The sequence below is a fragment of the Jaculus jaculus genome, chromosome 14 (genome assembly GCF_020740685.1).
Source record: "Jaculus jaculus isolate mJacJac1 chromosome 14, mJacJac1.mat.Y.cur, whole genome shotgun sequence".
NCBI lineage: Eukaryota > Metazoa > Chordata > Mammalia > Rodentia > Dipodidae > Jaculus > Jaculus jaculus.
In genome coordinates, this window is record NC_059115.1 from 3,523,511 (window position 1) to 3,549,645 (window position 26,135).

The 26,135-nt window shown below is 48.5% G+C and overlaps 1 protein-coding gene and 1 non-coding gene across 3 annotated transcripts; both read left to right on the top strand.

Moving 5' to 3' along the window:
* Positions 1–44: 44 nt before the first annotated feature.
* On the top strand, positions 45–24,201 carry Plaur (plasminogen activator, urokinase receptor). 2 transcript variants are annotated; one of them, XM_045134039.1, is made up of 7 exons: positions 45–172; positions 3,546–3,656; positions 4,462–4,602; positions 14,272–14,427; positions 19,414–19,545; positions 22,649–22,795; positions 23,736–24,201. In XM_045134039.1, exons 1-7 carry the CDS (start codon positions 109–111, stop codon positions 23,987–23,989), a joined length of 1,005 nt encoding a protein of 334 aa, XP_044989974.1. In that variant the 5' UTR covers positions 45–108; the 3' UTR covers positions 23,990–24,201. The 2 variants fall into 2 exon arrangements, with proteins under 2 accessions (XP_044989974.1, XP_044989975.1); XM_045134040.1 differs by having other exon boundaries at positions 4,465–4,602.
* LOC123454889 lies at positions 4,142–4,244 on the top strand. Its single transcript, XR_006633545.1, has one exon. It is a non-coding gene; the product is annotated as a U6 spliceosomal RNA (small nuclear RNA).
* Positions 24,202–26,135: the final 1,934 nt, after the last annotated feature.

Here is a 26,135-nt window from a genome sequence, read left to right on the forward strand (position 1 = left end):
AGCCAAGGGATGACTCAAAAAAAATACTTGGGAGGAGCCCTGGGGCTACAAAGCTGTCTCTTTTCCTGGGTTAGATCAGAGGAAAGGAACAGCTGGCAGGAGAGGAGCATGGGCCACCGGCTTCCGCTCTCGCTGTGCTCCCTGTTGCTCCTGATTCAAACCTGCGTCCCAGGTAAGGGCTTGGGTCTCTGAACCCCTGTGCTGGGAGCAGGGCCTGGTGGGCGGGGTGGGGGGGGGCTATGGTCAGACTCTGGAGAGCTGGAAGAGGAAGACAGAGACCTCCACGATACAGGAACTGGGTTTCTTGCCAACATACCAGTAGCCTATGCTCTGAGAATTTGGGGCTGTCTGCAGATCCTTAGGAAGTTGAGAAATGAAACCCACACACAGAGGAAAGATTCACAAACACTTCGTGATTCCTTACAGCTTTGGGAGGGAGAGAGAAAGGGAGCTTAAAGGGAAGGAAGGAGGGAGGGAGGGTGGGAAGAAAGGAAGGGATGCAGAGTTCTTGCCCAAGGGGGCAAGAGAGGTTTGAGAGGCCCACCTCAAGACTCAGGTTGGGGTGTCTTTTGTTGTTTGTTTGTTTTGTTTTGTTGAGGTGGGGGTCTCACTCTAGCCCAGGCTGACCTGGAATTTACTACGTAGTCTCAGACTGGCCTGGAACTCACAGCGCTGGGATTAAAGGAGTGCGCCCCCATGGCTGGCTCAAGATAGGTTATTTGCTTGTTTGTTTGTTTTATTTTTTCGAGGTAAGGTCTCCCTCTAGCCCAGGCTGACCAGGAATTCACTATGGAGTCTCAGGGTGGCCTCGAGCTCACGGCGATCCTCCTACCTCTGCCTCCCCAGTGCTGGGATTAAAGGCATGTGCCACCACGCCCGGCCTCCAATCCTTTTTCTCTTCTTCATCCTCATCTTCATCAAATCCTCCATCATGTCCAAATTCTTCTTCTCCAATCACCGACTTCACCTTCATCGTCTTCTTCATCAGACCCTTCCTCCTCACCATCTTCCTCCTCCACAGGGTCTTCACCTTCTTTGTCCTCACCACCCACCTCGGCCTCCGAATCAGGGTCTTCCTGGTCCTCGCTGTCATAACCAACCCACTAGGTTAGCTGGGGCAGGAGCACAGCGACACTCTCACGGTAGTTATCCAGCATAGCGACCTCATGGTCAAACCCATCCAGGCTTTTCAGATAACCCAACATCGTCTTCTTCTTCTTATTATTATTATTATTATCTTTTTTTTTTTTTTTTTTTTTGAGGTAGAGTCTTACTCTAGCCCAGGCTGACCTGGACTTCACTATGTAGTCTCAGGGTGGCCTTGAACTCATGGTGATCCTCCTACCTCTGCCTCCCAAGTGCTGGGCCTGCATCACCATGCCTGATTTGGTCCAAAAATCTTAATTCTCTAGGCAGGGCCTTCTCATGGATGAACTGACTCCCCAGGGGGGGGGGCAAATATAAGGAAAGGCCAGCCATTTCTGACCTGTCCTAAAATGTCACGACAAAGCCGCGTGTGGTGGCGCAGGCCTTTAATCCCAGCACTCGGGAGGCAGAGGTAGGAGGATCGCTGTGAGTTCAAGGCCAGCCTGGGAATACATAGTGGGTTCCAGGTCAGCCTGGGCTACAGTGAGACCCTACTTCAGAAAACCAAAGGGGGGAAAAAAATTTTAAAAATCCTAAAGTGTAATGACAGATTTCCCCCTACAAACCCAAGGACAATTCCAGCATTTAGCAAGGAGAAAGCTATTTACTTTGGGGCCTTGGTACCCCTAAACTGCCTCACCCAGCCTTTCCCCACTAAAAAAAAAAAAAAAAAATTATTTCGAGCAGTTCCATGTGGCACAATGCCTGGCTCATGGTAGGTGTCCTGGAACAAGAGAGGTCATTTAGTAAGCTTCCTGCTAGTCCCCGATGCTGATCCAAGATTCTTCTTCTTTTTTTTTTTTTTTTTTTGTTTATTTTTATTTATTTATTTGAGAGTGACAGAGAGGAGGAGGAGAGAGAGAGAGAGAGAGAGAGAGAGAAAGAAGGAGAATGGGCGCGCTAGGGCTTCCAGCCACTGCAAACGAACTCCAGACGCATGCGCCCCCTTGTGCATCTGGCTAACGTGGGTCCTGGAGAATCAAGCCTTGAACCGGGGTCCTTAGACTTCACAGGCAAGCGCTTAACCACTAAACCATCTCTCCAGCCCAAGATCCAAGATTCTTGCATGCATTGTGAAACTGGAGCATCCGGAGGACCAGAAAGGTCCAGCAACTGGCCTGAGCGCTCTGACCCTGTAGCCCCCGTCCCACAAAGATCGCTCCTCTGTCAGATCCCTCTTTGAGAGAAAAGAGAGGACAACACTCCATTTCGCAAAAGGTCTAAAGAGGGTTAAGCTGGGTTGGTGTGATGGCTCAGTGGTTAAAGACACTCGCTTGCACAACCTGAAAAAGTCCCGGGGTTCAAATCCTCAGTACCCACATGAAAGCCAGATGCACAAAGTGGTACATTCGTCTGGAGTTCCTTTGCAGTAGCAAGAGGCCCTGGCACCCCCATACTTTCTCTCCCTGTTTACAAATAAATAATAAGTAAAATAGTTTAAAAAACTAAAGAGGTATAGCCTGGCATGGTGACGCACGCCTTTAATCCCAGCACACAGGAGGCAGAGGTAGGAGGATGGCCGTGAGCTTGAGGACACCCTGAGACTCCATAGTGACTTCCAGGTCAGCCTGAGCCAGAGTGAGACCCTACCTCAAAAATAAAGTTAAATGGGCTGGAGAGATGGCGTAGTGGTTAAGCACTTGCCTGTGAAGCCTAAGGACCCCAGTTCGAGGCTCGGTTCCCCAGGTCCCACGTTAGCCAGATGCACAAGGGGGCGCATGCGTCTGGAGTTCGTTTGCAGAGGCCGGAAGCCCTGGCGCGCCCATTCTCTCTCTCTCCCTCTACCTGTCTTTCTCTCTGTGTCTGTTGCTCTCAAATAAATAAATAAATAAAAATTTAAAAAAAAAAATAAAATAAAGTTAAATAAATAAATAAAAGAGGTTTAGGCAGAGCATCTTGGAGCCAGGGACAGTTGATCCAGGGCTTGTCCCTCCAGGATTTTTCGCTTTCACTACTTCCCCAGCAGCGTGCTTCCTCCGGAAACTGGGTGAATGGGTTTGAGAAACTAGGAAATTGACACGGAATTGAGTCAGAGCTGGGCAGGGGGGGAGCTGGTGAGAGAGCCGGGGATGAGTGTTAGCCCGCGCTGCAGGAGGCCATGCATGAGTAATAGCTCTGATTTTGGGGGGGGGGAGGGGGTAAAAAGGTGTCACTGGGGAGACCTGGGGGTCAGGGATGGAGCTACCGTCGAGTCGAGAGGAGCTGAAGGTGGGGAGGGGGAGAGAGAATCTTGGGGTGGATCTGGAGGAGGAGTCAGGGAGAGTCTAGACAACCAGGGACGAGTCGTGGAGGGGCCAGGACATCAGGGAGATGGCCCAGGCTTTTTTTAGGTCCCCATGGAGTAAGCTCTTGGCACTGAGCATGGACTGCCTGTCCTCTCTCTCTCCTCACGCCTGTAGCCGCCCTGAGCCTGCGCTGTCTGAAGTGTGACAGGAACCAGAAGTGTCAGGTGGAGGAGTGTGCTCTGGGCCAGAACCTCTGCAGAACCACCATCCTGCGCGAATGGGAAGGTGAGGTCCACCCTGCACCCCACCTCTGCTACCTAAGGGCGACAGGAAAGCTCTCAGCAGAAATTAGGCAACATATAAATATTTACACTCTGACAATAGTGGCTTGGGCTGTATGTAGCTCAAGGGGAAATTATTTGAAACAAATCTGGTGAAATTCTAGTCTTTCATAAAGTTAGGTGATGGATACATAGTATTTATTTATTTATGGTTTTTCATTCTTTCAAGGTAGGGATTGAAGGTGTGCGCCACCACATCTGGCTCACAGTATTTATTATACATTTCTCTTTTATTTTTTTTTGGTAAGCTTGAAGCATTTACTTTTAAAGTTACTGCTAAAAGCTTGTGCCCTGCACGTGCCTTGAATCCCGGCACTTGGAGGCAGAGGTAGGAGGATCGCCGTGAGTTCGAGGCCACCCTGAGACTACGTAGTGAATTCCAGGCCAGCCTGAGCTAGAGCGAGACCCTACCTCGAAAACCCAAAATAAGTGCTGGCTTCGGCAGCACATATACTAAAATTGGAACGATACAGAGAAGATCAGCATGACCCCTGCGCAAGGATGACACATTCGTGAAGCGTTCCATATTAAAAAGAAAAAAGAAAAACAGAGAGAGAGGGAGAGGGAGAGAGAGAGAGAGAGAAGGTTCGCCGTATGGGGGAATAGAAAGAAGATAACTAGGAAAAAACAAAACATAGAGTTATCTCAAACAGAAAGAAAGGCCTACAGGGATGGGCCCTGGGGATGAGCGACTCAGTGTTGTCCCAGGCTGGCTGGCCTCCAAGACACTAAAGCCACATTCCTCGTAGAAGAAGAACTGAAGGTGGTGACGAGAGGCTGTGCCCACTCGGAGAAGACCAACCGGACCATGAGCTACCGAAGCGGCGCCAAGATCATCAGCCTGATGGAGACTGTGTGTGGGGAAAACTTGTGCAACCGACCCAGAACTGGTGAGGACAGTGGCCCTCGTCCCTCCTAAGTGCAGTCACCTCACTTCCTTGCCAATGCCATCATCAACTCCATTTCTTTTCTTTTCTTTAAAGATTTATTTTTACTTACTAGAGACAGATAGGAGGTGAGATAAAACGGATATGCCAGGGCCTCTAGCCATTGCAAATGAACTCCAGACGCATGCGCCACCATGTGCATCTGGCTTACGTGGGACCTGGAAAATCAAACCTGGGTTTTTAGGCTTCACAGGCATGTGCCTTAACCATTAAGCCAGCTTTTCAGCCCCAGCTCCACTTCTTTTCTTTCTTTCTTTCTTTTTTTTTTTTAATGACAACTTCCATTATTGTAAACAATATCTCATGGTAATTCCTTCCCTCTCCCCACTTTCCCCTTTGAAACTCCACTGTCCATCATATCCCCTCCTCCTCTCAATCAGTCTCTCTTTTATTTTGATGTCATCATCTTTTCCTCCTCTTATGATGGTCTTGTGTAGGTAGTGTCAGGCACTGTGAGGTCATAGATATCCAGGCCATTTTGTGTCTGGAGGAGCACGTTGTAAGGAGTCCTACCCTTCCTTTGGCTCTTACATTCTTTCCGCCCCCTCTTCCTCAATGGACCCTGAGCCTTGGAAGGTGTGATAGAGATACTGCAGTGCTGAGCACTCCTATGTCACTTCTTCTCAGTACCATGGTACCTTCTGGCCAACTCCATTTCTGTTTCTGTTTCTTTTCTTTCTTTTTTTTTATACATATTTATTTATTTGAGAGACAAAGAAGAAGAAGCAGATGGAGAGAGAGAATTGGTGTGCCAGGGCCTCCAGCCACTGCAAATGAACTCCAGATGCATGTGCCACCTTGTGCATCTGGCTTATGTAGGTCCTGGGGAATCGAACCTGGGTCCTTAGGCATTGAATGCAAGCACCTTAATCACTAAGCCATTCCTCCAGCCCTTGTTTTTTTTTGAGGTAGGGTCTCACTGTAGTTCAGGCTGACCTGGAATTCACTATATAGTCTCAGGGTGGCCTCAAACTCATGGTGATCCTCCTACCTCTGCCTCCCGAGTGCTGGGATTATAAAGGCGTGTGCCACCACGCCTAGCTTCCAACTCCATTTCTTTATCACAGCACTTCAACCCTCACCACTGTCCAACCCAACCCTGACTTCATTTTGCCCAGTCATTGGCTAAAAGCCCAGCTCTACCTCATCCCCAAACTAACTCCATCCTCCCCTCAAATGATTCTCACTCCCAGTTATTTGGTTGTGTTGAGATATATTATTACTGTGTAACCCAAACCTGAGGTCCTCTTGCCTCAGATTCCTGAGTTCTGGGATTATAGGATTGAGCTAACACTCCCAATTATAAGCACATCCGGGCTGGAAAGATGGCTTAGTGCTTAATGTGCTTGCCTGCCAACCCTAAGGAACTATGTTTGACTCTCCAGATCCCATGTAAGCCGGATGCAAAGGTGAGGCAAGCGCAAGGTCACATGCGCCCACTAGGTGGCGCGGGCATCTGGCGTTTGATTGCAATGGCTGAGGTCCTAGTGCACCAATTCTGTCTCCCTCCACCTCTGTTCCTCTCTCTCTGGCTGTCTCTAAAAAATAAAATAAAAAATAAGCCAGACATGGCGCATGCCTTTAATTCCAGCACTCGGGAGGCAGAGGTAAGAGGATCGCTGTGAGTTCGAGGCCACCCTGAGACTCCATAGCGAATTCCAGGTCAGCCTGGGCTAGACTGAGACCCTACTTCGAAAAACAAAACAAATAATAAAAGATGATTTTTGACTTGGGAGTTAGAAATGTTAAAAAAAAAAAAAATAGAAAGAAACTACCATAAGTCCTTTAAGTCTGGCTGCTTTCGGCTCAGGTCAGCAGAAGAAAGATTTAGAAAGAATCACGTTCTCCCAAATCCTCACAGGAAAGGCAAGGACAGAAGGAGCTGGCTCATGCTGCATAGTCAGCAGAGTTTCCTCTTTCTGGCCCCTGTCTGGAAGGAAATTGAGTAAGGCCTTGCAGCCACAGTATACTCAGGAAGCAGCAAGGCCTTCCCACATGGGTTTTCCCAGTTCTCCATTCTGGCCACAAAAGATCCTCTGACCGTAGGCCTGAGTCAGATGGTGGGAGATTTTTGTTTTCTTTTCCCTCTCTTCCTCTCTCTCTCTCTCTCTCTCTCTCTCTCTCTCTCTCTCTCTCTCTCTCTTTCTTTTTCCACCTGGAGGTAGGGTCTCACTGTAGCCCAGACTGACCTGGAATTCACTATGTAGTCTTAGGGTGGCCTTGAACTCAGAGCAATCCTCCCAGCCCCCATACCCTGCTGGCCGGCTTTCTTTTTTTCTTTCTTTTCTTAATTTACTTTATTTATTTTAGAGAGAGAGTTAGAGAGAGATAGAGGCAGATAGAGAGAGAGAGAATGGGTGTGCCAGGGCCTTCAGCCACTGCAACCTCATGCGACACCTTGAGCATCTGGCTTACATGGGAATCAAACCGGGCCCTTTGGCTTTTCAGGCAAGTGTCTTAACCGATAAGCCATCTCTCCAGCCCTATTTTTATTTATTTATTTGTTTGTTTGTTTGTGGGGGGGTGGTTTTCAAGGTAGAGTCTCACTCTAGTCCAAGCTAACCTAGAATTCACTATGGAGTCTCAGGGTGGTCTCGAACTCACAGCGATCCTCCTACCTCTGCCTCCCGAGTCCTGGGATTAAAGGTGTGCGCCACCACGCCCAGCCTGAATTTCTGATCCTCTTATTTCCATCTTCCAAATTTTAGGATCACAGGCATGTGCCAGCACGTCAGGTTTCTCCAAGCTGCAGGATCAGAGCTAGAGCTCCATGCGTGCAAGGCAAGCACTGTATCGACTGAGCCACAGCCCCAGTCCCTCGTGTGTGTGTGTGTGTGTGTGTGTAGTATACATAGGTGTGTATATGTGTGTTCATAGGCATATGTACACAGGTGCCTATGTGTGCATGTGCATGTTGAGCATGGAGGTTGATGTCAGATATCTTACTTCATCACTCTCTACTTTTTAAAATCTTTTATTTATTTGAGACAGAGAGAGAAAAAGAAAGAAAGAAAGAAAGAAAGAAAGAAAGAAAGAAAGAAAGAAAGAAAGAAAGAAAAAAAGAAAGAAAGAAAGAAAGAAAGGGAGAGAATGGGTGCGCCAGGGCCTCCAGCCACTGAAAATGAACTCCTTGTGCATCTGGCTTATGTGGGTCCTGGAGAGTTGAACCAGGATCCTTTGGCTTTGCAGGCAAATGCCTTAACTGCTAAGCTGTCTCTTCAGCCCCTAAGACTTTTACTTCTTTGTTTAGTTGAGAGAGAGAGAGAGGCAGATAAAGACAGAGAGAGTGCTGGGCGTGGTAGTGCACGCCTTTAATCCCATGAGTTCGAGGCCACCCTGAGACTACATAGTGAATTCCAGGTCAGACTGAGCTAAAGCGAGATCCTACCTACAAAAAAAAAAAAAAGAAAAGAAAAGAAAAAGACAAAGAGAGAATGGGTGCACCAGGGCTTCTAGCCACTGCAAATGAACTCTAGATGTACATGCCATTTTGTGCATCTGGCTTTACGTGGGGTCCTGGGGTATTGAACCTGGGTCCTTAGGCTTTGCAGGCAAGTGCCTTAACTGATGAGCCATCTCTCCAGCCCAACTCCTTTATATTTTTAAGATATATTTATTTTATTTATTTATTTGAGAGAGAGAAAGGGGGAGAGAAAGAGAGAGATTGGACACCCTAGGGCCTCCAGCCACTGCAAACGAACTCCAGATGCATGTGCCTCCTTGTCCATCTGGCTTACGTGGGCCCTGGGGAATCAAACTGGGGTCCTTTGGCTTTGTAGGCAAATGCCTTAACCACTAAGCCATCTTCCCCAGCCCTCCTGTATAGTTGGTTTTTTGTTTTTTTTTTTTCTAAGGTACGGTCTCTAGCTCAGGCTGACCTGGAATTCACTATGTAGACTCAGGGTGGCCTCAAAGTCACGGTGATCCTCCCACCTCTGCCTCCCGAGTGCTGGGATTAAAGGCATGCGCCACCACGCCCAGCTTCCTCCTGTATATTTTTAACGCATAGTTCTGCCCTCCAGATGGCAAGCAGATTGGAGGGAAGCAAGAGTAGATGAAGGGAAAACATGGAGGTGGAATAGGTTGTGTTGATGACGAAGGCAGCCAGACAGGGGTGTCGGCCTCGCAGAGGGCCACAAGTGTCTAGACGGAAGAGTTCTGCCAGGCAGGTGAGTGGGCTTCAAGTGATAGGTGACATGTCGGGCACAGACCTCAGTTCTGGCCATGATGCAGTCCTTCCTGTCATCATAATGCTTCTGCCAATGACAGCTATGAACACTGGACAGATGACGCTTTTTTTTTTTTTTTTTTTTTTTACTTCAAGTCCTTGGAGAGTGTCAGATGGAGGAAGGAACTTGAGGCGCTACAGTCTTTGAAAGAAGGGAAGCGCAGTCGTTGAGTTTCGCAGGCTGCCTGGCTCATCCTCTGGCTGCGCTTTCCAATTCGCCGATGTGAACGGGAAATGGAGACGAGGGGAGCGCGTTGCTAGACTGAGGAGGCTGGGTAAAGTGGGGGGGGGGCCTGCCAGAGAGTCTGCGAGGCACCCGCCTGAAATAGATGAGACCACAGAAAGGGGAGACCCCAGATCTGCAAACAAAGTTCCCTCCAGTCACTGGCAAGTGCATGTGAGACGCCAAGAAATGCAGCAGAAAATAGGTCCTGGTGCATCACAGAAGTGAGCCAAGCTTCCTGAGGGCACGTGGGGCTGAGGGGACAGGAGCCAACTTGGAGAGGCCTCACCAGGGCCCCCGAGACCTGAGGAGTGAGGATGACAATGAATCACAAGAGCCAAGAGACAAGCATGGCCATAAACCCATCACCCAAGCTACAGGAGGCAGGATATTAAATTCCAGGCTAGCCTGAGCTCACAAAGTAGGACCCTGACTGTTTTTTTTTTGTTTTTTTTTTGCCGGGGGCAGTGGGGAGGTTTTGAGGTAGGGTCTCCCTCTAGCTCAGGCTGACCTGGAATTCACTATGTAGTCTCAGGGTGGCCTTGAACTCATGGTGATCCTCCTACCTCTGCCTCCTGAGTGCTGGGATTAAAGGCGTGCGCCACCACACCTGGCTGTTTCCCCCCCACACACACAGTATGGTAGGAAGGTTCAAGGTAGAGTCTTTCTGCAGCCCAGCCTGACCTGGAATTCACTATGTAGTTCCAAAGCGGCCTTAAACTCATGGCAATCCTCCTACTTCTGCCTCCGAAGTGCTGGGATTAAAGCAGAGAGAGGGAGAAAGAGAGTATGAACGGGTTCATCAGGGTCTCTAGCCTATGCAAATGAACTCCAGCTGTATGCACCGTCTTGTGCATCTGGCTTTACATGGGTACTGGGGAATTGAACTCACGTTGTTAGGCTTTGCAGGCAAGTGCCTTACCCACTGAGCAATCTCTCCAGCCCTGACTTTTTTTGGGGGATGGGGTTTCAAGGTAGGGTCTCATTCTAGCCCAGGTTGACCATGGGATTTCCCTCCCCTCCCCTTCCCCACTTTCTCCTTCACAACTCTGCTCTCGGTCATATCCCCTCCCTCTCTCCATTAGGCCCTCTTTTAATTGGATGTCATCATCTTTTTCTCCTATTATGAGGGTCTTGTGTGGGTATTGCTAGGCACTGCAAGGTCTTGAATGTCGAGGCCAAATTCTGTCCAGACAGTTGAATGTAAGGAGCAGCCCCCTTCCTTTGGCTCTTAACATTCTTTCACCACCTCTTCCACAATGGACCTTGGAGGGTGAGATGTTTCAGTGCTGGACACTCCTCTGTCCCTTCTTCTCAGCACCATGTTGCCTTTTGATCATCTCAATGGATATCGCCACCTGATAAAAGAAGCTTCTCTTACCAAAATTGAGAGTAGTATTAATATATGAGTTTGAACATTAAGTGTAGCGCTTTCAGGGCAATTTGGTAAAAGTAATATATGCATTTATCCAGACAAAAGCAGGCTTTATACCCCTGAGGCTCATGACCTCTCCTGCCATAGGCTTTTGATGAGGTTTTCAGTACCAGGCACGTATTCCTTCCCATACAGCGGGTCTTCAGTCCAATTAGAGAGCAGTTGGTTTCCCCCAGAGCAGACAGGCCACTATTGCACTCGTTCAGTCATTTGGCCTGTCTGGCCTGAAATTTCTGTTTTGATGATTTGTTGTTGTTTGTTTGTTTGTTTGTTTGTTTATTTATTTATTTGGAGGTAAGGTTTCATTCTAGCCCAGGTTGACCTGGAATTCACTATGTAGTCTCAGGGTGGCCTTGAACTCACAGCAATCCTTCTAGCTCTGCCTTCTGAGTGCTGGGATTAAAGGTGTGCACCACCACGCCCAGTAACACACACCCCCCACCGTTTTTTCTTTTTCTTTCTTTCTTTTTTTCTTTTTTTTTTTTGATGATTTTTGTTGCTGTTTGAGGCAGGGTTTCTCTCAAACCCAAACTGATCTGAAAGTGACTCTGTAGCTCAAGGTGGCCTCAAATGCCATCATTTCCCTCCCTCAGCCTCCTAAGTGCTAGAATTTTAAACCAGGTGGTGGCACATATCTTTAGTGCACTTGAGAGGCTGAGGTAGGAGGATCCCTGTGAATGAATTATATGTGTGAAACACTTTGGCTGGTATGATGAATGATTTATTTATTCATTCATTTGAGAGAGAGAGAGAGAGGCACAGAGAGAGAGCATCTGGACCTCTAGCCACTGCAAACAACTCCAGATGCATGTGCAACCTTGTGCATCTGGCTTCCCTGGGTATTGGGGAATTGAACCTAGGTCCTTAGGCTTAACCGCTAAACCATTTCTCCAGCCCATGATTTTGAGATAATTTCACTCCGTAGTCCATCCAGGCTGAGTCTCAAATTTGCCTCAGTTTCCCAAGTTCTGGGATTACAGGCACATGTCCCCATGCCTGGAGGAAATTCCACTTTGGATTTTCATGGAAATTCATGAGAAGAGATGGATTCTCAGCCTTTTAGGTATTTTTCTTTGAGGACGCTGACTTGGCTCTGAATGGAAATGACTCACCTAATTACCATGAGCCTGCCAGTGGACAGCCCTGGCTCAGGCAGACACCCCTTCTTTAACTCTTGGCCCAGACACAGCTCTGATCTCTTGGATTAAGAAGGGGAGGCTGTGCCAGGCTGGAAGATGATGTGAGCCAACACCTGCGTGGAGAAATGGACCAGTATTTCCAGTGAAAAGTAATGGATCCAGTTGACCTGAGCTGGACGCTTTGTACAAAAAACCACAAAGTTAAGCCGGGCGTGGTGGTGGTTCCCCCCTTTAATCCCAGCACCTAGGAGGCAGAGGTAGGAGGATCACAGTGAGTTCGAGGCCACCCTGAGACTACATAGTGAATTCCAGGTCAGCCTTTGCTAGAGTGACACCCTACCTCGAAAAACAAAAACAACAAAAAAAGTTGAAGTTACCATGAATCAATGAGGCTTCGATGTCTCAGATGATCAGGTGGTGTGTGGGTTGTCTGTTGCTATGGGGCACCTTGCCCTAGAAATTAAAACCAAAATGAATGTGTAATATTTCACAATATATCTTGAAGGTGCAGAATTTTAAAGTGCAAGCTGGGTGTGTTGACGCACGTCTGTCATCCCAGCACTCAGAGGATAGAGGTAGACAGACCACAAGTGTGAGGTCAGTCGGCCTCAAAAAACCAAGGCCTGGGGCTGGAGAGACGAGTCAGCAGTTAAAGGCGCTTGCTTGCAAAATCCAACGACCTGGATTCAATTTCCAGTACCCATATATAGCCACATGCCCAAAGTGGCACATGCATCTGGAGTTAGTTTGCAGTGGCCAGAGGTTCAGGTACACCCAGACTCTTTCTGCCTCTTTCTCTCAAATATGCATTTCCCATAAGTGTGTGTGTGAGTGTGTGTGTGTGTGTTTATATGTATAAAGATGTAGCTCAGAAGTAAAGCACTTGTCTAGAGTCCACAGTGAGGGGCTGGGGGCGTGGCTCAGAGGCAGAGCACTTGTCTAGAGGAGTCCACAGTGAGGGGCTGGGGCGTGGCTCAGAGGTAGAGCACTTGTCTAGGATCCACAGTGAGGGTCTGGGGGCGTGGCTCAGAGGTAGAGCACTTGTCTAGATCCACAGTGAGGGGCTGGGGGCGTGGCTCAGAGGTAGAGCACTTGTCTAGGATCCACAGTGAGGGGCTGGGGGCGTGGCTCAGAGGTAGAGCACTTGTCTAGATCCACAGTGAGGGGCTGGGGCCGTGGCTCAGAGGTAGAGCACTTGTCTAGATCCACAGTGAGGGGCTGGGGGCGTGGCTCAGAGGTAGAGCACTTGTCCAGGATCCACAGTGAGGGGCTGGGGGCGTGGCTCAGAGGTAGAGCACTTGTCTAGATCCACAGTGAGGGACTGGGGGCGTGGATCAGAGGTAGAGCACTTGTCTAGAATCCACAGTGAGGGGCTGGGGGCGTGGCTCAGAGGTAGAGCACTTGTCCAGGATCCACAGTGAGGGGCTGGGGGCGTGGCTCAGAGGTAGAGCACTTGTCTAGAGTCCACAGTGAGGGGCTGGGGTGTGATTGAGGAAAGCCATAATAACCAAGACGTCCCTGACTCCACCCTCCTGGAGATTCCGTTTTGTCATCAGACAGGGATAAATCAGTTTGGGCAGGGTTGGGATGTTGTGAGTTTTGGGGGCTGTTAGAGCTCAGGAGGAGCCAGAACTCCCCAGGATCCTGTGTGGTGGGTTCAGGAAGTGCTTCTCTGAAGAGTCCATATTGGAGATGACGGATGCAGAATGAGTGGGAGTTAGGGAAAGTCACGATCAAGAGACTGGTGTTCTAGACAAAAGCGACAGCATAAGTGATGGCCCGAGCGCCAGTCAGCATGGGTATTCAGGGACTGTGTCAAGTGAGTGTGGAGTAGAGTCTGGGAGGAGTTTGTGCAGAGAGACGGGGCAGGATCCAGTGCTTGAATTCCACATAATGGACCTCAGATTTTATTCCAGGGACTCTAGGGAGTTGTGAAATGATTTTGAGCGAGGAGATGTCAGGTCAGAAGTGTGTTGGAAACCTCCTTTAGGAGCTGGAGAGAGAGCTCAGTAGTTAAGGCGCTCACCTGTGAAGCCTAAGGATCCAGGTTCAATTTTCCAGGACCCATGTAAACCAGCACAAGGTGGCACATACATCTCAAGTTCATTTGCAGTGGTTAGACGCCCTAGTGCTTGCTCCCTCCCTCTCTCTCTCTCTCTCTCTCTCTCTCTCTCTCTCACACACACACACACACACACACACATGCACTCACACAAATAAGTAAATGGAATAAAAAAGCCTCCTTAGGGCCATGTGGGGATACTCTGGGGCGGGCAATGGTGGCAGCAAGAATGGAAACTGGATCTGGGGGTGGTGGCACACGACTTTTTAATCCCAGCACTTGGGAGGCAGAGGTAGGAGGATCGCCATGAGTTCAAAGCCACCCTGAGACTACATAGTGAATTCCAGGTCAGCCTGGACTAGGGTGACACTCTACGTCAAAAAACCAAAAATAATAATAACACCTAAATAAATAAATAAACAATTTTCAAAAAGAATGTAAACAGGGTGACCAGCAAGGAAGCTGGTGGGGGCTGTCACACAAGAGCGGAACCTCCAGGACCCCTCCTCTTTCCTTCCTCCCCAGGTAGCCAACAGCTCACCTTTGCCAGGGGCCGGTACCGGGAGTGCGTGTCTTGCACCTCTTCTGACCTGAGCTGTGAGCGGGGTCGGGAGCAGAACCTGCAATGCCGCTATCCCGGGGAGCAGTGCCTGGACGTGGTGACCCACCAGAGTGTGGCAGGTAAGTTCTGATACTCGAGTGTCGCGCCTCAACCTCGCTCCTCTCCAAGGGTCCACTTCACAGACACCTCCAAGTAATGCTAAGTTAAGTGAGAGATTAAATTCCCTCACACACAGGGAAAAAAAAGTCCAGTGATTAGAGGTCGCAGATCAGGGGCTGGAGGAATGGCTTAGCACTTAAGGCATTCGCCTGCAAAGCCTAAAGTCCCAGGTTCGATTCCCTAGGACCTACATAAGCCATACACAAGGTGGCATATACATCTCCGGAGTTCCTTTGCAGTGGCTTGAGGCCATCATGCATCCATTCTCTCTATCTGCCACTTTTTTGCTTTTTTCCCCCCTCTCTCTGAAGTAAATAAAAATAAACAATTTTTTTAGGGAGGAAAATTTATTTTATTTTTTAGTTTTTTTCTCTAATTTTTTTTTTTATTAACAACTTCCATGATTACAAAAAAAAAAAAAAAAATCCCATGGTAATGCCCTCCCAAAAAAGTTTAAGAAAAAATGAAGAAGTCCTGAGGGCTGGAGAGATGGCTTAGCAGTTAAGGCATTTGCCTGCAAAGCCAAAGGACGCAGGTTCGATTCCCCCAGACCCACGTAAGCCAGTTGCACAAGGGGATGCATGTGTCTGGAGTCCGTTTGCAGTATTGGGAGGCTGCACCCATTCCCTCTCTATTTTTCTCTCCTTCTCCCCCAATCTCTTTCTCTCTCAAATAAATAAACAAAAATAAAATATTTTTAAAAAAGAAGTCCCGAAACATGAGGACAGTTTCAGTGTCTCTAAAAACAATGGCACACGCCTTTCATCCCAGAGCTCGGGAGGCACATGTAGGAGGATTGCCGAGAGTTCAAGGCCACCCTCAATACAGAGTGAATTCCAGGTCAGCCTGGGCTGGAGTGAGACCCTACCTCAGGGAAAAATAAAAGAAGGGCAACTAGTAAAGTTTATTTTTAATATTTTTTAAATTTTTTTATTAGCAACTTCCATGATTGTAAACAATATCCCATAGTAATTCCCTCCCTCCCCCCACTTTCCCCTTTGAAACTCCACTCTCCACCATATCCTCTCCCCTTCTCAATCACTTTCTTTTTTATTTTTATGTCATCATCTTTTCCTCCTATTATGATGGTCTTGTGTAGGTAGTGTCAGGCACTGCACCATGATGTCTTCTGAGTCGTCCCAAGGTCACTGCCATCTGAAAGGAGAAGGTTCTCTACCAAAAGTGAGAGTAGCATTAATATATAGGTATGAACATTAAGAGAAGTGCTTACTGGGTAGTTTGATGAGCATAGTAAATACATTTAGCCAGACAGCAGCAGACGTTACACCCCTAGGGCTCATGAATACCCCTGTTATAGGTTTTCAGTATCAGGGATGTATTCCTTCCCATGGAGCGGGCCTCCAGTCCCAATTAGAGGGCAGTGGTTTCCACCACGACAGACGTGCCACTATTGCACCCGTTGGCTCATTTGGCCTGGCTGGCCAAATATAAGGCTTGCTGTGTCCATTGTTGAGTATCTTCACTGGTGATTTCTCTCTCCCATTGAACTGCATGCAGAATGGCTTCTTCCAGCTTTCTGTCAGCTGGTCTACATGGAGGAGGTTATCAGCTCAGTTCCAGCAGGATTTCTCAGTGGACTTGCAGCCCAAGTATGTGGAGTCTTCAGCAATAGGGTCTTACCATCTATTCCTGGTGGGAAACCAAGGGCTTCAGCAATGGCCTGTAATGTTTTGGGGGCATCAGGGACCTCCCTAGCCAACAACTCACTGGAAGGTATCCCATCCCTGGCACTGAAAATTTCTACTAGCAATCTATAGCTCCTGAGTGTTCCATTGTCCAAAAAAGTATTTTTCTATATGATTTATTTATATCCTCTTAGATTTTGATTAGCCTTCCCTCCACCTTTCCTTTACTCAATCTCTTTCCCTGACCTCACTTAGACCTTTTCACCCCCATTTTTTTAATTTAAATTGTATTTATTTGCAAACAGAGAGAGAGAGAGGAGAGAGACAGAGAGAATGGGCACCTCAGGGTCTCTAGCCACTGCAAATGAACTCCAGATATATGTGCTACCAACTGTATCTGGCTTACATGGGTTCTGGGGACTTGAACCAGGGTCCTTACACTTCTCAAGCAAATGCCTCCCCTGCTGAGCCATCTGTCTAGCCCCAAAACGTTTTACTGCAAGCAGAAGGGCAGCTCCCAATGACAGAGAATGACAGGGAAAAATGGCTGGCCCAGCTTTCTGGAATGGAGTAAATTAGGCATTGAATTGCGATGAACTTTATTGGATAAGTTTATATATATGTGTATGTGTATACATATATACATACATATATATATATATATATATATATATATATTCACGCATGTGTGTGTATGTGTATATATATATGTATATATATGTATGTATATTATATATATATATGTGTGTGTATATATATATATATATATATATATATACACACACATACATACACACACACACACACACACACACACACGGTGCCTGGTGTGGTGGGACAAGCCTTTAGGTAGGATATCCATGTTGTGAGTTCCAGGCCAGCCTGGGTCTACAGAGTGAGTTCTGTGCTTGCTTTGGCTACAGTGATACTCTGCCTGGAAAACAAGCAAATAAATTAATTAAGCATTTAGTATTTTAGTATTTTAAAAGGATTCAATGCACATAGAGACCTTGATTGGTTGGTGGACTGGGGAGAAAAGTGTGCACTCAGAAGGAGTCCTAAAGAGAAGGGGATCCCCCAAAAGTTCCAAGAAGGAGAAAGAATCAGGAAATACAGAGAACAGAGGTCTGCTTCCAGTTGCTATTAAAAAAAAAAAAAAGAAGAAGAAGAAGAAGCCGGGCGTGGTGGCGCACGCCTTTAATCCCAGCACTCAGGAGGCAGAGGTAGGAGAATCGCCGTGAGTACAAGGCCACCCTGAGACTACGTAGCGAATTCCAGGTCAGCCTGGGCTGGAGTAAGACCCTACCTTGAAAAACCCAAAAAAACAAAAACAAAAAAAAGGTTTATATACAGGCTGGAGAGATGGCTTAGTAGTTAAGAGCGCTTGCCTGTGAAGCCGAAGGACCCATGTTCAACCCTCCAGATCCCATGTAAACCAGATGCACAAGGTGACACACGCGCAGAAAGTCACACATGTGTACAAGGTGGTGCACACATCTGGAGTTCAATTGCAATAGCTGGAGGTCCTGGCACACCAATTTACTCTCTGTGTGTATGTCTCTCTCTCACATTAAAAAGAAAAATATTAAGCACGTACCTTTAATCCAAGCATTCAGGAGGCAGAGGTAGAAGGATCACCGTGAGTTCAAGGCCACCCTGAGACTACATAGTGAATTCCAGGTCAGCCTGGGCCAGAGTGAGACCCTATCTCAAAAGAAAAAAGAAAATTATTTGCAAGCAGAGAGATGGAAGGAGAGGGTGAGGGTGCACCAAGGCCTCCCGCTGCGGCAAACGAGCTACAGAAACACATGCCACTTTGCGCAGCTGGTTTTCCATGGGCGCTGGGGAATCGAACCAGTTGTCATTTGGTGGGGGTAGGATGACATTTATGTTATTTTGGGGCCTGTGTCCTTAAATAGCTACTGTTACAGTCAGGTTCACATTGCTGGCAGAAATCACCAGACCAAGAGCAGCTTTCAGGATAAAAGGATTTATTTTGGCTTACAGGCTCGAGGGGAAGCTCCATGATGGCAGGGAACAGTGATGGCATGAGCAGAGGGTGGACATCACCTCATGGCCAACATCAGGTAGACAATAGGAACAGGACAGTGTGCTAAACACTGGCAAGGGAAGACTGGCTATAAAGCCCATAAGCCCGTTCCCAACAATACACTGCCTCCTGGAGGTGTTAATTCCCAAATTTCCATCAGCTGGGAACCTAGCATTCAGAACACCTAAGTTTATGCTGGGGGACACCTGAATCACACCTCCACAGTTAACCTGCCAAAGAAGGGTGCCCTGAGGCTGGAGAGATGGCTCAGCCATGAATGGTGCTTGCTTGCAAAGACTGCTGGCCTGGGTTCGAGTCCCCAACACCCATGTAAAGCCAGGTGCACAAAGTGGTGCATGTGCTGGGACTTTGTAAACAGAGTGTCTGTCATGCCCATGCTCACTCTCCTTTCTCTCAAATAATCTTTTTTGGTGGTTTTTTTTTTTATTTCAAGGTAAGGTCTTCCTCTACCTCAGACAGACCTGGAAAGACCTGGAATTCACTATACAGTCTCAGAGTAGCCTCAAAAACTCACAGTGATCCTCCTACCTCTGCCTCCCAAACGCTGGGATTGAAGGCGTGCGCCACCACACCTGGCTTAAAATCATTTTTATTGTTGGGTTTTTCTTTTTTTTTTTTTAAATTTTTATTTATTTATTTGAGAGCGACAGACACAGAGAGAAAGACAGATAGAGGGAGAGAGAGAGAATGGGCGCGCCAGGGCTTCCAGCCTCTGCAAACGAACTCCAGACGCGTGCGCCCCCTTGTGCATCTGGCTAACGTGGGACCTGGGGAACCGAGCCTCGAACCGGGGTTCTTAGTCTTCACAGGCAAGCGCTTAACCACTAAGCCATTTCTCCAGCCCTATTGTTGGGTTTTTCGAGGTAGGGTCTCATTCTAGCCCAGGTGACCTGGAGTTTACTGTGTAGTCTCAAGGTGGCCTTGAACTCACAACAGTCCTCCTACCTCTGCCTCCCGAGTGCTGGGATTAAAGGCGTGTGCCACCACAACCATCTTTTTTTTTTTTTGGTTTTTCGAGTTAGGGTCTCACTCTATCCCAGGCTGACCTGGAATTCACTATATAGTCTCAGGGTGGCCTCGAACTCACGGCGACCCTCCTACCTCTGCCTCCCGAGTGCTGGGATCAAAGGTGTGGGCCACCACACCCGTTTTTTTTTTTTTTTAAAGAAGTTTCCCTTGCTCCTAATTTCTATTTCCACGGCCTAACCTCTCACTCCTTTACCTCACAGGAAGAATGGATGAAAACTACATCCGGGGCTGTGGCAGTCTTCCGGGATGTCCAGGCCAGACTGGCTTCCACAACAACCACACCTTCCACTTTCTTCGTTGTTGCAACAGCTCCCAGTGCAACCAAGGCCCAGGTACGCTGGTGGAGCCCTGCGTGAGGCACACACCTGCATGCCCAGTATTTGGGACACAGAGGAGACAGTGGACGACCCCAATTTCAATACATCCTCAGTTACACAGGGAGTTGAAGGCCAGCCTTGGGTACATGAGACCCTATCTCAACCCCCACCTCCCCCCCAAAAAAAAGATTTCGTGAGAAATTCCGTCCTTCTTCATTCAGAGAGCTTCTCTGCAAGCAGAGCATGGTGGCGCACGCCTTCCATCCCAGCACTCGGGAGGCATAGATAGGAGTATAAATGCAAGCTCAAGGACAGCCTGAGATTACTCCTCTTACAATTAACTTCTAACCCTTGACTGTCATATATGTGCCTCTCCCCAAAGCACCCTCCAGCCAAGGGCTCCTTAGGCTGCCCACTTAAGTGTGAGGAAAGGAACTCAAAGAGTCCGACATGCTGGGACAGTGCTCTACCTCTGAGCCACGCCCCCAGCCCCTCACTGTGGATCTAGACAAGTGCTCTACCTCTGAGCCACGCCCCCAGCCCCTCACTGTGGATCTAGACAAGTGCTCTACCTCTGAGCCACGTCCCCAGCCCCTCACTGTGGATCCTAGACAAGTGCTCTACCTCTGAGCCACGCCCCCAGCCCCTCACTGTGGATTCTAGACAAGTGCTCTACCTCTGAGCCACACCCCCAGCCCCTCACTGTGGATCTAGACAAGTGCTCTACCTCTGAGCCACGCCCCCAGCCCCTCACTGTGGATCTAGACAAGTGCTCTACCTCTGAGCCACGCCCCCAGCCCCTCACTGTGGATCTAGACAAGTGCTCTACCTCTGAGCCACGCCCCCAGCCCCTCACTGTGGATCTAGACAAGTGCTCTACCTCTGAGCCACGCCCCCAGCCCCTCACTGTGGACTCTAGACAAGTGCTCTACCTCTGAGCCACGCCCCCAGCCCCTCACTGTGGACTCTAGACAAGTGCTCTACCTCTGAGCCACGCCCCCAGCCCCTCACTGTGGATCTAGACAAGTGCTCTACCTCTGAGCCACGCCCCCAGCCCCTCACTGTGGATCTAGACAAGTGCTCTACCTCTGAGCCACGCCCCCAGCCCCTCACTGTGGATCTAGACAAGTGCTCTACCTCTGAGCCACGCCCCCAGCCCCTCACTGTGGATCTAGACAAGTGCTCTACCTCTGAGCCACGCCCCCAGCCCCTCACTGTGGATCTAGACAAGTGCTCTACCTCTGAGCCACGCCCCCAGCCCCTCACTGTGGATCTAGACAAGTGCTCTACCTCTGAGCCACGCCCGCAGCCCTCTAGACAAGCGCTACTCTGTGGCCAGTTATTTGAAACAAGGTTTCATTCTGTAGCTGAGCCTTTTTTTTTTTCTTTTTTTTTTTTTGACGTAGGGTCTCGCTCTAGCTCAGGCTAATCTGGAATTCACTATGTAGTCTCAGGTGTCCTCAAACTCATGGTGATCCTCCTATCTTTGTCTCCCTAGGGCTGGGATTAAAGGCATGTGCTACCATGCCCAGCATCTGAGCCTTCTGAACCTCTTGCCTCAGCCTCCATCTCAGTTTCGACAAGTCACTCTCAGGGCACCCTTCTTTGTCACTCCTCTCCCATATAATGTCCATCCCTGTGTCCAACAGAGTTTCCCACAGTGACAGAAATGTTTCATATTGGCAGTGGGCCATGTGGTATGGGCTGCTACATGTATGTGGTGACGGAACCCTTGAAATAAGGGCAAAGTTTTAAAAAGTATTTTATTTTTATTTACGTGGGAGAGAGATATAGTGAGAACATGGGCACACCAGGACCTCCAGCCACTGCAAACAAAACCAGACACGTGCACCACCCTGTGCATCTGGCTTACGTGGGTACTGGGGAATTGAACCTGGGTCCTTTGACTTTGTAGGCAAGCGTCTCAATTGCTAAGCTATCTCTCTAGCCCAGGACCAAGTGTTAAAACTGTAGTTTTTCATGTTTTTAATATTTTATTTATTTTTAAAGGAAATTCTTTTTAAAATTTATTTTCATTTATTTATTGGAGACAGAGAGTAGAGGGAGACAGAGAGAATGGGCACACCAGGGCCTCCAGCTACTGCAGACGAACTCCAGATGTAGGCACCTCCACGTGCATCTGGCTTACATGGGACCTGGAGAATAGAACGTAGATCCTTAGGCTTTGCAGCCATGCACCTTAACTGCTAAGCCATTTCTCCAGCTCACTATTTTATTTATTTGAGAGAGAAAAGAGAGAATGGGCCACCATGTGCATCTGGCTTGCGTGGGTTCACGGAGTCCAACCTAGGTCCTTAGGCTTCCCACGCCAGCCCCTTAAACAGTCAGCCATCTCTCCAGTCCCAAAACCTTTTTGTTTGTTTTTTCCAGATAGGGTTTCACTCTAGCCCAGGCTGACCTGAAATTCACTGTGTACTCTCAGGGTGACCTCGAACTCACAGCGATCCTCCTACCCCTGCCTCCCGAGTGCTGGGATGAAAGGCGTGTGCCACCAAGCTGGGTTCTAATACCTATTTACTACTAATTAATTTAAATCTCAATAACTACAGGAATCCATTAGCTTCCATACTGGACACAGTCACTCTACATGGAAACTCTGAGAGGCTGGGACTGTTCCGTCTCTCAGTTGCTTAGTCGGGGCCCAAGCACAGTGTTTATCCAGGTGGGAGTCTCCCACCACCAAAACAGAAAGTGTCATTCACACCCTTGACCACTGGGTGGCAGGATCAAGTCCTAGGCTGAGAGCAGAGAACTGAACTGGAAAAGCATGGGTAAGAGGTACCCAAGGGCTGGAGAGATGGCTTAGCTGTAAAAGTATTTGCCTGCAAAGCCAAAGGACCCGGGGTTTGATTCCCCAGTACGCACATAAGCCAGATGCACAGGGTGGCACATGTGTTTGAAGTTCATTTTCAGTGGCTAAAGGCCCTGGTGCACCCATTCTCTCTCCCTCCCTCCCTCCCTCCCTCTCTCTCTCTCTCTCTCTCTCTCTCTCTGCCTCTTTCTCCCTCTCTCTCAAATAAAAATTAAATTAAATTAAAAAGAGAGGTACCCAAGTGTTAATTTCCTTGGTCAATCTTGTCTTTTGTCATTTTCTCAGTCCTGGTTCTTCAACACCTGCCAATGAATGGTGTCCAGTGTTACAGCTGTGAGGGGAACAGCACCCACGGCTGCTCCTCCGAACACACCTCCCTCATCGACTGTCGAGGCCCCATGAATCAGTGTCTGGAGGCCACAGGCTCTGATGGTGAGGCCCCGAGGAGCTGGAAGGGGACCTACTGGGGTGACGGGGTTGACACCTGACGTAGGTGGGACTTCCTGAAGGAGGGGCAAATTGTAGCAAAGAATTAGGTCTTGGGGCTGGAGAAAAGCGGTTAAGAGAAGTGGTTAGTGGTTAAGGTGCTTGCTGCAACGCCAAAGGACCGAGGTTCGATTCCCCAGGTCCCATGTAAGCCAGATGCACAAGGGGACCCATGTGTCTGGAGTTCATTTGCAGTGGCTGGAGGCCCTGGCGTGCCCATTCTCTCTCTCTCTGCCTCCCTTCTCTCTCTCTCTCTCCTTGCAAATAAATAAATTTAATTAAAAAAAAAAAAAAGAATTAGGTCTAGACCCAGGTGTAGTGGCATTCTCTAATCCCAGCGCTTGGGAGGCAGAGGGAGGAGGATCTCCATGAGTTGGAGGCCACCCTGAGACTACATAGTGGATTCCAGGTCAGCCTGAGCCAGAGTGAGACCCTACCTTGAAAAACCAAAAAAAAAAAAAAAAAAAAAAAATTTGACATGAAAGCCCTGCGTGGTGGCGCACGCCTTTAATCCAAGCACACGGGAGGCAGAGGGAGGAGGATCTCCATGAGTTGGAGGCCACCCTGAGACTACATAGTGAATTCTAGGTCAGCCTGGGCTACCGTGAAACCCTACCATGCGGGAAAACAAAACAAAACAAAACAAAACAAAACAAAACAAAACAAAACAAAACACGAATTAGGTCTTGTGAAACAGAAATGGATATATTTGCCCTTGGAAATGGTAGAATTTCTGGGTCAGCAGGACCACTGGCAGGAGGTCGGGGGGCGGAGAGGAGTCCCTGGAGCACTTTGAGAAGGTGGCTGTGGAGGTGGCATCCTTCTGTAAGGTGGTATGTCACCTGCCTGAGACCAGCAAGGCTCACTCTGTCTCCTTCTTCCCCAGGGCTGGACAAGCGGAGGTACACCGTGCGAGGCTGTGCCACATCCTCGTGGTGTGAAGGCTCCCACATGGTGGACACCTTCGACCTGACCCACCTCAATGTGACCTGCTGTACTGGCAGTGGTTGCAACAGTCCACTCCGAGATGTCCAGCACCGTCGGGGCGCTGCCCCCCGGCTGAGGCCTGTCCACTTCAGCCTCTCCATGTGTCTGCTCACGACCATCAGACTGTGGGGAGGGACTCTCCTCTGGACTTGACGCCTCCAGCCCACCACCCTGGCTGGTTCCAGGGACATGTTTGTTTTGCTTTCCAGGTAGGGTCTCACTGTAGCCCAGGCTAACCTGGAACTCACTCTGTAGTCTGAGGCTGGCCTCGACCTCACACCGATCCTCCTACCTCTGCCCCCTGAGTACTGAGATCGAAGGTGTGTGGACCCCTGCCGGACTTCTTTTGTTGTTGTTGTTTTGTTTTTCTGGTTTTTTTTTTAATTTTTTAAAAATTTTTTTGGTTTATTTTTATTTATTTATTTGAAAGTGACAGAGACAGAAAGAGGCAGAGAGAGAGAGAGAGAATGGGCGCGCCAGGGCTTCCAGCCACTGCAAACGAACTCCAGCCACGTGCGCCCCCTTGTGCATCTGGCTAACGTGGGACCTGGGGAACCGAGCCTCGAACCGGGGTCCTTAGGCTTCACAGGCAAGCGCTTAACCGCTAAGCCATCTCTCCAGCCCTGTTTTTTTTTGTTTTTCGAGGTAGGGTCTCACCCTGGTCCAGGTCGACCTGGAATTAACTATGCAGTCTCAAGGTGGCCTTGAACTCACAGAGATCCTCCTACGTCTGCCTCCTGAATGCTGGGGTTCAAGGCGTGCGCCACCACGCCCAGCCCAGGGTGCTTCATGACCGTTTCCATTGGCTCCGTCCTTCTAGACTTGCGTGGAGGGTGCTGTCATCTTTGGATCTCATTTTTCTCTGTGAAGAGCAGGAAGAAGGCTGGCAGTCAGTGGAAGAGCTCTTGATTAAATTAATATTGTTCCTGCTGTTATCACATGATATTCATTCACATTATTTATTTTATATAAATAAACTTTTTTTTTGTACAAGTGAATAAGGCCTCTTATGACACTTCTTTGGGAAGATGAACTCAGGGGATTTCCTGGAAACTTCAGGAATTTAGAAGTCAAACTGTAGGGTCCAGGCATTGTTTGATTTATTTTATTTTTAAAATATATTTTATTTAAGTATTTATTTGAGAGAAAGAGGCAGAGAGAAAAAGAGAGAGAGAGAAAAAAAAATGGGCACATCAGGGCCTCTAGCCACTGCAAACGAATTCCGGATGCATGCGCCCCTTTGTGCATCTGGCTTACGTGGGTCCTAGAGAGTCGAGCCTGGGTCCTTTGGCTTTGCAGGCAAGTGCATTATCTGCTAAGCCATCCCTCCAGCCCAAGTGCGCAGTATTTATCGACTCAAACAGTAGGGCCCAAGCATTGTTTGTTTGTTTGTTTTATTTTTTAAATATTTTATTTATTTATTTATTTGACAGAGGCTGCTGGAGGGGGAGTGCAGATAGAGCTTTGCATAGAGAGAATGGGCATGCCAGGACCTCTAACTACTGAAAAAGAACCCCAGACGCATGTGCCACCATATGCATATGGCTTTCATGGGTCCTGGGTAATGAAACCTGGGTCCTTCGGCTAAGCCACCATCTCTCCAGCCCTGTTTGTTTTTGAGGCAGGGTCTCACTCTCGCTCAGGATGACCTGGAATTCACGCTGTAGCCCAGGCTGGCCTCGGCTCAGGTAGGGAATTACAAAACTCCATCTGGTTCTTTTTTGTGGTGGAGGTAAATTTGGGAGGCTGAGGCAGGAAGAACTTGAGTTTGAGGTCAATCTGGGCTACATAGTGAGACCCTGTGACATATACACACAAAAAAAGACTGTATTTGGAGGCAAGAAGTAGGCTTGGAACCTCAGATGCTTGGGCCCAAGCTGGACGTAGTGGCACACACTTTTACTCCCAGCACTCGGGAGGCTGAAGTAGGAGGATCGCCATGAGTTCAAGGCCACCCTGAGACTACACAGTGAATTCCAGGTCAGCCTGGACCAGAGGGAAATCCTACCTCATAAAAGAAAAAAAGAAAAGAAAAAAAAATTGAAAATGCTGGGTTGGAGAGATGGCTTAGTGGTTAAGGTGTTTGCCTGCAAAGTCCAAGGACCCAGGTTTGTTTCCCCAGAACCCAAGTAAGCTAGATGCACAGGTGGCACTTGTGCCTGGAATTCCTTTGCAGAGGCTAGAGGCCCTGGCATGCCCATTTTCTCCCTCCCTCCCTTCCTCTCTCTCCACCCCCCTCTCTGCCTGTTTCTGTCACTCTTAAAAATAAATATTTGAGAGTGACAGACAGAGAGAGAGA